The 11,065-nt window shown below is 37.0% G+C and overlaps 1 protein-coding gene across 1 annotated transcript; it reads left to right on the plus strand.

Annotated features, from left to right (window-relative positions):
- Positions 1-888: 888 nt before the first annotated feature.
- On the plus strand, positions 889-10,957 carry LOC114136905 (fms related receptor tyrosine kinase 3). Its single transcript, XM_028005312.1, has 24 exons — positions 889-993; positions 3,055-3,131; positions 3,890-4,035; positions 4,127-4,248; positions 4,379-4,490; positions 4,568-4,710; positions 4,872-5,026; positions 5,151-5,286; positions 5,400-5,568; positions 6,407-6,507; positions 6,582-6,693; positions 6,774-6,982; positions 7,063-7,175; positions 7,252-7,384; positions 8,031-8,135; positions 8,212-8,322; positions 8,409-8,565; positions 8,703-8,806; positions 8,894-9,012; positions 9,231-9,353; positions 9,449-9,560; positions 9,650-9,749; positions 9,866-9,971; positions 10,101-10,957. Exons 1-24 carry the CDS (start codon positions 963-965, stop codon positions 10,320-10,322), a joined length of 3,018 nt encoding a protein of 1,005 aa, XP_027861113.1. The 5' UTR covers positions 889-962; the 3' UTR covers positions 10,323-10,957.
- Positions 10,958-11,065: the final 108 nt, after the last annotated feature.

Raw genomic sequence — 11,065 nt, forward strand, 5'->3', positions numbered from 1 at the left:
TGGCTCTGCATCCTGGGTACACCAGCGCTCACCTGCTGCTAGCACAACTTGCAGCAGTCACATTCATAACAACTAATGTGATTTACTGCTTTGTTTTATTCGGTTTTGTCGAAAAATGAAAAAGAAAAGAACAGGAATGAAGAGAAGAGAAAAGAAAAGGGAGGGGAAAGGAAAAGCGATGCGTTTAAAACACTTCAATAAAATGTGATGCAGACATGTTTCAGGAAATATATATATATTAAAAGTAACAGGATCATTTATATTATGGTCAGAGCCAGCCCTAGGCATACTAAAAGTAAGCTTAAGCTTGGCAGCGTTACCAGTCAGTAAATGCTTTGGTTTCCTAAAAGCATCATGAGGGAAACAAAAATTATTCCAAAAACGTCTTCAATCTGTTCCGATGTACAGTTGCTTTTAATTCACAACTTAGTCCATTTTCTTTTATTCAGGCTTGAGCTCCAGAGCCAGTTGATTTTTTCCTACTCGAAAGTAGGACAAATCCAAAATGTGTACCATTTATAGTTCCCAAGAACACATCATAATTGTGCTCTGAGGCCTGTAACATTTTGGCCCAGCTCTAGTGGTGCATGTTGCTCTTCATTGCAGAAACAAGCATATTTACCCTAAGATAAACTGAAAAGTGCTAATATTGATTCTTCATTCTACTTTTTTCACCTTCTCTTCTTAAAATCGAGTTCTTCTTTGTATATTTACCCTTCATGGTAACTAGGGATTATCATATTCCTTTATCCCATCAGGAATATTTTCTGTGGCTTCAATGTTTAGATATGTTTTTCGTTCTGCTTTTTGAATATTCCGGATATATGGCAGAAGTCAGGGCGGAAGTCTTTGCAGTAGTACATTACTTCCTCTTTCAAAACATACTGGTTCACATCCCGCACAGCAAAGTTTCACAGTGCCGTCTAAGGCAGAGTATGTAACCCAGATTGCCGGGAAGCTTCATGATGCGGAGAAAGAGATACATGATTGCAGGTAAGAAGAGGCATTTAAGTCTTTTACTGATGATGCAAAACTCATGCACATATTTGGTCTAATTTATAAATATATTTTTTTTCCCTAATAATTTAAAAATGACCATATATGCAAAATACAGAATTGACTTGACTGAAATGTCTAAATATTGGAAGCTTTATTTGAAGCTAAAACAATGCAACGAAAAGAATAATTTATTAAAAAATGTAAAGCCAGCCTATTTGCATTCACTTATCAGAATTGGGTAGTAACACATGCAATCAACTTACAAAAATAAGAAACTCTACTTAGTCCACTATATGTACTTGGTAACATATAGTGTTAATAATCCTGTTAATATTGACATTAACACAATAAGACTTTTTGAAATTTTCAATAGTCAGATGATTTTTTTTTTTGCAAGTTGCTATTTGCTATGCACAAACACACATCTTGTAAAAAAAATTATTGAAGTTGCACATTTCTTTTTAAAGTATGCTATTTTCAATAACTGCAGTATTTTTTGTGTTGTAAGTTTCCCTTACTGTAATCTTATTTTTAAAAATAATTTTTAACCTTAGTATAAATCTGCTTGCTTCTATTTAACTTTAGCTTGCTGCTGGTGCATCTGATTTTTTCCACTGTGGGACAACTAGAGATAGTTCTATTCTTTTTCATGATTTTTATTATTATTTTATTTTAGCGGACAAACAACGCTATCTGATATATAAAAGTGCTAAAGGTTCATCCTCAGTGTTGATTAAAGTATACCTCTGTTTTTGACTATGCTATTTTTATTGGGCTATTTTGGTTTGACTGACTGTAAAAGTCCCGAACACGCAGAATGCATTATATCTTATTTAAAATAATGCAAAGTTTAAAAAAAAAAAGTTAGTCCATAAATATTACAATTGTGAAAGCTTGTTTAAAAGGAGCAGTTATGTTAATAAGTTTTTTTCAAGTACTAATTTATTTTTAATCCAATGCATATCATAAGCGGCTAGAAAAGGTATAAGCCAGAGTTGTTTACTATGAGACAAATAAGAACTGCATTGTGGTCAAAGTTCAATCTTTGTGCCAATTTTAAAATTAACTCACTCAGATCCCAACTATTAGACTTTTTTTAGTTAGTTTTTGTTTGTTTGTTTTGTGGGGAGTTGCTGAAGAACATTATTTGTTAACTTTTAAGTGATTAATTTCAAAAAGTTGAAACCAGTTTGAAAAAAAAAAAGATAACAGTGGTGAGCAGTCTACCCAGATATGTCTGAGTTCTGTCTCTTGGTGTTGCAGATAGATTGGGTAATGCTAGAGTCACTCTGCTGGACAGATGACATGATGACACCATTATGACTGCAACTCATAACATTATCTGACCCAAGTTTGTTCAGATTTTTCATATCATATGAAAATATAATGAATATGTTCAATAATAAATACAGTTGGGGTTTTTTCTTGTGTTAAACTGGTCAGAGTGATTTAAAAATCAGTCTTAACAGTGCCTGGAAAAAACTGGCCCCCAGCCTTTGGACCTTTTCATATTTTGTTATATTACAAGCTTCAGTGTATTTCATTGGACTTTCTTGTGACAGACCAACATCAAGTATTGCTTGATTGTAAAGTGGAAGGAAAGTAAAAATAAAAAGACTGATAAATTTGGCGCATATTCAGGACCCTTGAGTCAACTCTTTGCTGTTCACTTTTGGATATAAAGTCATGTGCAAAGTGGTGCTAGTTTGCTGTTGTTTGATCTCCGCAGCTCCCCCAGCATTACAGGGCTGCTTTTCTGATGAATTGGTCGCAATAGGTTTAGTGATTAAGAGATTAAGAGTGGACTGAATAATGGCTTTTCTGACAAATAACAGATTTAAGGTTAAAAATCACGTGTTTCTTCCTTTCTACTTCACATCTACACACTACTTTGCATTTGTGTCGACATGGCTTTCCGACACTTCGGACATTTATTGTGAATTGGTGCTATGTAAAGAAACTGAACTGAATTGGATTTGTTAAATAAATACTGAAAACTTACTGAGTTTTATTAGTTTCAGCTCTAATTTAATTGATTTCTATTTGTCGTTTCAGCTGCTCTCCTGCTGTGTGCTGTTAACGCGCTCTGCTCTGACGGTGATGCGAATCAGAAATGTGTGTCGAGCTGGGAGGTAAAAGAAAAAAGCTTGTCAACATTAAAATGGGGTGTTGATGTTTTAAAAGTGACACAAATCAAACAAAACATTTTGGTTTTCTTCAGAAATAATACATTTATTTTGAAAATTATTGATTTTTTTCCCCCCCCTCAACAAACTAAGAAATATTTTAACTATAATTTGCTGGCTTTACAGATTAAATTGTAAGTTAATACTTACAATTCCCTCAGATTTGTAAGTATTAACTATTTTTCCCCACAAAACCATATGTGTTTTAGCTATTGCAGCCTATACTTTAAACATTATTATTAAACAGGGTTACAGATGACTTTAAACTAACTGCTTGTGGGACTGAAACCAAACTGTTTTGCAGAGAAGTGTGAGCAAATTCCCCCCACAGAAATGTAACACACTCATTACCAGCAGTTATTGCAAAGGACTGAGGGTAGTTATTCCCACGAAGGGTGAAAGCTAGTTATGAAGTTTATGGCACAATTGATTTTTAATATAGGGTTTGTATGGATTGCTTTCTCAAGAAATGAAATCATGATTTTAAATGGGAAATTTAGATTTATCCTGGTTATCTTGGTTTGATGTAAAATCCAGTTTCATCTAAAACATCCAAGCATAAACACCATTAGGGGCAAATACTTTATCACAACATAAATCAACATTAGCGCAAGAATTGCCACTGAACCCAACAATCTTGCTAACAGTGACATGTTTGGAGCTTCTCTGTTTAAGGGGATTGAGTACTGAATTTTGCCTTCCAGTCGGATTGCTTTCAGCCAGCTGACCACCTGAATGACTCTGATCCTGTCAGCCTGAAGCTGTCAGCTGGTAAGAAACTCCTCATCTCTCTAGAGGGCCTTCCTGATCATCCTGTCTGCCAGTGGGAGAAAAGCCCACAGATGAACATGTGAGTGTATCTTTAGGTTTATGTGCTTGTTGATCGATGTGCTTCTTTTCTTTATGTGGGTAAAGTTTGACATTTTCTTAAACCTCTCCAGAACTGGGAGTGTCTCCATGGTCACACCAAGACTTGCAAGGAATGATTCTGGGATTTACAAACTGACCTGTAAAAGTCAAGAAAGAACCATTTTCTCAAAAGCTGTTGATCTTCGTATCCTTGGTGAGTCGCAGCTTCATCATTTCTCATCTTAATTAAGAATCAACTAGACAGATAAGCATAAAATGTCTTAATACAGATAAATTAGTGGATTTAAAATGATGTTAATCAATGTGATTCACATGCTTAATAGAACGTCCCTCAAAACCAAAGCTGTCTCTGGATAATATGAATATGGCACGCATGTCTCCTTATTTTAAATGCATCTCTGGTGGTTCTCCAAAGCCCAGTATTGAATGGTCTCGGTAAGACAACTAGATACTCTGTTCAGACATACATAGTTTTATCATTTCACTCTCTGACTATCAATCTTTCTTCTCAGTCCATCCTCAAGGGATGAGAAAAAAGATATTGATGGTTCAACAGCACAGAGCTCAACCACAACTGCGAACTATGCAGAGAGTGGAGCGATGTGTTGTGCCACCAACGATGAAGGACAAGAATGCACCCAGCTGTATGACTTTGGTAATTACATAAAAAAACAGACAAATGTTAGAAAATGTTTTAACTCAAACAGTAACCCTGAGCAGAGAAAGAGACCAGCTCTCATCTCAGGATTATTCTCAAATTAAGTTAGAAAATTCTAAATAAACACATTGAATAACTTGAAGTGTTTTATGTTTCAGACATAAATACTGCTTCAATGAAACCCGATGAGGTTTCTAGTGTGACCATAAGTCCCGGTGAGCCTTTGGTGCTTCGCTGCAGAAAATATGCTGATTGTAGTTCTGTGTGGGAACATGATGGCAAGGTTTTGGCGGAAACCTGTCCAGATAATGAGGTACAGTGACGAAAACTATGATTTTTGTTTTATTATATTCAAATACAACCACATTAACCACAGATTTCTACTCATTTCAAATACATTGTTCTACATGATTAGGATTTCAATGTTTTTCTTCCAGATCTGTATTAAAAAGGACAGACATGGGAAGAGCTGCATGCTGTATGTCTTCATCAGATCAGTAACCTCACAACACAACGGCACATACACCTGCAAAAACTCAGACAGAACTAAATCTGTGGATGTTCACGTTACGGGTCAGTAACAGCTCTTTACATGAACTGTTACTATTAGCTTTTAATAGCTATTGTTTTATATTTTGAATTAATAATGTACATGTGTTGAACATTTTATTTTCTTGTCTCCTCAGCTGAGAGCTTCATCACCTCCCAGCTGCCTGATCAGTTTGTGATAACTCAGAACAGCTCCTGCTTGGCAGCAACTGTTTCCTACCACCCAGTGCTGCAGCACTGCTACTGGGAAGCTCCTGATGGGAGTTTCACTAAATGCATCAGAGACAAGAAAGTGACAAAGCACAGGTAGTTTCATAAAGCAATGCCTCGGCATCTCAGAATAATCATTTTTCAAAGATAATTACATAATATGAATTTTATCATTAAAATATTTTTAAATTTCCGTTTCTGTTGAGGATTTTCATTCAACCCCTTGTTTTAAACTATAAGGCAGTTTAGAAGGTTATGAAGTCTTTTTTCCTAAAGTGGTGTAGGCATAAATTACAGTCTGTTGATGCTGTGGTTCTATAAAGTACATAAAATGCACTACAAATCAGATTTTCTTTATTAGAAATTACAAAATTAAACGTCCTAATCCATTCACTTCACAAGTCCTCCTGTGCAGCATCACATAAAAATCTAATACATACATGAAAGTATTTATTGTGAATAAGTTCAGTGGATGTTAATACTGTTCCAGCAAACCTGTAGAAAAAGACTAGGCAAGCATGCCTTGAAGGAAAGGATGGGCTTGATATTGGCAAAAACAGCTCAAAGGTTTTTGCTTTGAGCAAAAACCAGTTGAGGGCAGACGGTTTGGACCTATCTTGCATTGTGTCGACCCAGAGCTCCTCTGTATATAAGGGTATTAGACTCTAAAGTAAGATGTAAGCAATGTTTTAAAGAAAAGTTGGTCAAAAGTCCTCCGCAGTGATTTGAGAAACGGTTAAACCTGCCAAAACTGGTTCTGCAAGTATGTATTTTGTTTATCACACACAGCTTTTCCACTTTTCACTATGTATTATCATTGGATGGTAATCAACTTTCAAAATCTCATACTGGTTATGTTGCAAACCCCAAAAGGGAAATTGCTCAGCTTTCCTTTTACCATATTAATCTGTTGGCTGTGCCACTATTTTCTCAGGACTGTGAAGGCCTGTGGACCATTAAAGTCTGGAGTGTATAAACTACACCTGGAGGCTGGAGGAAAAATGGAAACAAAGGAAACAAATGTTTGTGTTGTAGGTATGTAACTTGTGTGTCATTGTTAAAATGCAAATAAATACGGCATCACCTGTAATTTAAAATTTCCCTTCCAGAGAAACAAGGGTCATCAATTAAGAAAACAGATAATTACCTTTTTGTTGAGACTGTGAGTGTCTTGCCTGCTAAGTCTACATGGATGATGTTAAGTTTATCATCCAGCAACAGGTGAGTAATACACAGCAGCTCAGCCCTGAGACATCAGTAGGCCTGATTGTTGAAGCTCAGTGATCTTTGTTTGACTGCAGCTCTGAAACAAACCCACCCTGGGAAGTGATTGAGAGGAAGAATCACTCAGTTTCTGATGGCTTCTGTAACCAGAAACTCACCAGCAATGTGAGCACAATAAATGTAACGGTTGCAACAAAATTTAAGTTTTGCTTGACGGACCAAGCTGGGTCCTGGTGCAGTGAGGGATTTTATGAGGTTCCAGACCTCAAACCCGAAGCCTCCATAGGTAAGGCAAGATCATTCACCCTCGACATTCATTCTATAACGTTGCTCTAGCTGACTTCTACCATGTTTACATATTTTTAGCTTATCAATCTTATGACGGTCACTTATTAATGCCACTGAAAATTGGCATATTGGCTCTGCTCCTGGCTCTGGCATTAGTCTCATTTATGCTCATGTACTACATCAAGAAAAAGGTATGTGTCACACACGGCATCAACACAGACACAAACAAAAACATAGAAGACACTAAATCATTTTGGTTTTCAACAGAAACCCAAATATCAGCCTCAGCTTCAAATGATCCAGATGGTTGGACCTAACGACAACGACTACATCTACATCAATTTCAAGGACTTTAATTACGATAAGAAATGGGAGTTTCCTCGGGAGAACCTGGAGCTTGGTAGGAGTCAGACCACCTCTTTAAATATAAAAAGAGACTAAACAAATACTTTGATAATCAACTCAAAAACAGTTTGAGTTTTTGAGTTGTGTTTCATTCTATCCAATGAAATGCAGTCAAATATGGTGGATTTGTTATAAAATTCCTATTGTGGATACAATACAGGCAAATGAGAAATGTGATTCCATTTTGAAGTGTGATGTTTAGCTGAAATGTTTATCATGGATAAAAAATAATGTCAGTCTTGATGTCTAAAATGTTAATTTTTGCTATAAAAAAACTAAATGATGTCTGTTTGGTTCAAAGATCAAAGATTAAATGTTAAAATATCTTGCTATAAGTGAGGCATCAAGCTACCAGTATGTTGCTCTGTATGCATGAGCCAAACACAACAGTACAGAAAAAGATAGAGATAGAGACTACAACATGCTGCTGTGGTTACACAGGTAGTTCTCATATCAAATATATATCTGTGAATCATACAAACAGAAGACGTCACTTCCTCTCATGGATTTATTTTCTCTCTTTGTTTACTGGATACTCTGGGGATTTTTTCACCTTTGTAATCAAACCACAGTAGATGTCACTTGTGAATAACAATAATCTTAACATCCGTACTCAGAGCATTTCTGTGTTCCTCCCTCAGGAAAAGAGCTGGGCTCTGGAGCTTTTGGCACGGTGGTTCAGGCTACAGCTTATGGCATCAACAAATCCGGAGTCTCACAGCAGGTGGCCGTCAAGATGCTGAAAGGTCAGTGGGGGTTTTTTTCACAAGCCAGTTTCAGAGAGCCACAGATGCTACATCAGCTCCTGATATCTATCTGCAGAAAAACACGAGTCTGTGGAGAAGGAAGCTCTCATGTCTGAGCTCAAGATGCTGACTCACATTGGCCAGCATGCCAACATCGTTAACCTGCTCGGCGCATGCACAGAGACTGGTATGTTTGCAATCTTCTGATGAGTTGAATGGCTGTTAGGTATATGCAATGCAACTTTATGATAATAAAAAGCAACCTCTCTGTAGGACCCATATACCTGATCTTCCAATATTGCTGTTATGGAGACTTGCTGAACTACCTGAAGAAGAGCGGTGTTCGTTATCACAAGTCTGTGACTGACGCCTTCAGCAGGGACCGTTTCAGCAGCCTGTACAACAACCTGCCGCCCAAGAAAAACTCCAAGTAAGAATTAAAAAAAGAAACAGCAGGAAGTTTGTATTATTTATATTATGTACATGCTAATTTTTAATTACTATGGCATATCAAAGCCTCACTGGATAAAGTACACCAGCATTATATCATTTAATGTTTGTTTTCAGTGAGCTGGTAACAGCAACAGATAACTACATCCCCATGCATGGCATCACCACCGGGGGGCAGGAGGACATCGCTGTCATCACCTTCAGCTCCAACGACATGGAAGGTGAAACGCCACATCAAGAAATGGAGTGGATAAATAAGAATGTGTCATTATTTAAATGGATTTGTAATTAAATTGAGGTTTTGCCAGATCCAGAAATGTACGAGAGTGAAGATGATCAGATGGAGCAGCAGGCCCTCACCTTTGACGATCTGCTCAGTTTTGCCTTTCAAGTGGCCAAAGGGATGGAGTTCCTCTCCGCCAAGAATGTGAGAGACAAACTCTTCTCTTGACTCAGTGAAATTAAATGCAAGCCACACTTCTCAGATTGGTATTTGTAAAGGACGTTATTGTTGTTATTATTATTATTATAAGGATCAGTGGTGTATAAATTCAACAACCGCTTCATAAGAATAAAACCAAATTTTATCTGGTTTGAGTGATGTAAAAGTCAAGTTAACGATCTCTGTATGATGTCTGTTTTTAGTGCATCCACCGAGATCTAGCGGCTCGAAACGTGTTGGTAACAAAAGGCCGACTGGTGAAAATCGGAGACTTTGGGCTGGCTCGAGACATCGACAATGATTCCAACTATGTTGTGAGAGGAAACGTATGTGATCTGATATTAATCTTACTTTACAACATCAGTGTGTCCAGTCTTGTTTATATTTACTTTATGATGTTTTTTGATTGTTGTTTTTTTAGGTGCGTTTGCCAGTTAAGTGGATGGCTCCAGAGAGCATCTTTCAGGGGATGTACACCATGAAGAGTGACGTCTGGGCTTACGGCATTCTGCTCTGGGAGATTTTCTCACTCGGTACTTTTCACAGAAGATCACTGAAGCAACACATTTTAACCACACATAAAGCTTTTATATTGTATTCAAAATACACTCTTTGCTTCTAGGCGTCACTCCGTATCCCGGTGTTAAAGTGGATCACACCTTCTACTCAATGATTGAGGGAGGATTTAAGATGGAGTGTCCATACTATGCCAACGATTCTGTGTAAGTTTCTTTATGTTGGATGCTATCTATCTGTCAGTCAGCCATGATAACTGATTTTATAATCTAAGGTTCAGAGCTTTTCCTCCCACTTAACTTCTTTTCTTGCTCATATGCAGGTATGGCATTATGTGCAAGTGTTGGGCTCTGGATCCTAACAACCGGCCATCTTTCTCCAAGATAGTGGACTTCATGAGTGGCCAGATGATGGACATGGAGGAAAAGGTATGAAGCAGCAGAGAAAAATCAAGTGATTTTCACTTGATATTTCTTGGAAAACAGACACCAGTTGACAAGCACTGTCAATGATTTTGTGCTTCTGAGCAATCTCCCTTTGTGCTTTTTCCTTTTTAGCTCTACCAGATCATGCAAGACCAGGATTTCAGCGACTATCAAAATGCATCAACTATTGGGGACATTTCAGCATTGGTGAAAGAAAGTGAAAGCAAGACAGCAGCAGCCAATGACTACTGCAAAGCCAACCAGAGAGAGGAAAGCCAAGCTGAGGCGTTAAAGTCAGAGGCTGCAGGGGAAGACGAGGAGAAGGAGCCTCTGAAGCCATCTAATGGAGAGTGATCTCCAACTCAAGCTATTTTATCTGCAGCATATATAACAATCTACCTACTATTCTGCTCATCATATCTACCAAAGTAATATACTGGCTTTATATTCCTTTACAAATATTATGAGCATTTTAGATTTATATTTGCGTTTAGTTGAACAGGCTTGATTTAGCATTCATTTATATACATAAGGGATCGTAAGTGTCCTCTGTCCAAAACTGCATCACACAACATGATGCTGCCACCACCGTGTTTCACAAGTGGGGATGGTGTGTTCAGGGTTATCCTTAGTGTTGGTTTTATTGCCACATTAAATACTGCGGAAGTAGGCCAAAATGTTCATGACGTTCTGTTCATCATAATTATCAAAATAACATACTGGTTTTGTTATTATTATTTTCCACATATCATGAGAATTTTATCCTTGTCGTTATGTTGAGTTAAACGTGTTTTATGTAGAATTTAATATATTGTTCTGTTTTTTTTATACTATCGCCTGCATTTGCACGGATGCTTTATAATATATGAGCAATGAGATTTTAACGGTGCAGCTAAAACTGAAATACACTTTTCACTATGACTAAAGCGTTGTCAGTGACATACTGTAATTTATAGATGGTACATGTTGTGATTTTAATGAAAAAAAAAGAAAACATTAATACCGATCAAATATAGGTTCACTTGTATATTCTACTCCTGTCAATTTTAACATTTGGATTGAAAAGCACTGTTAACTATTACAAGCATCTTAAACTC

The sequence above is a fragment of the Xiphophorus couchianus genome, chromosome 21 (assembly GCF_001444195.1).
Source record: "Xiphophorus couchianus chromosome 21, X_couchianus-1.0, whole genome shotgun sequence".
NCBI lineage: Eukaryota > Metazoa > Chordata > Actinopteri > Cyprinodontiformes > Poeciliidae > Xiphophorus > Xiphophorus couchianus.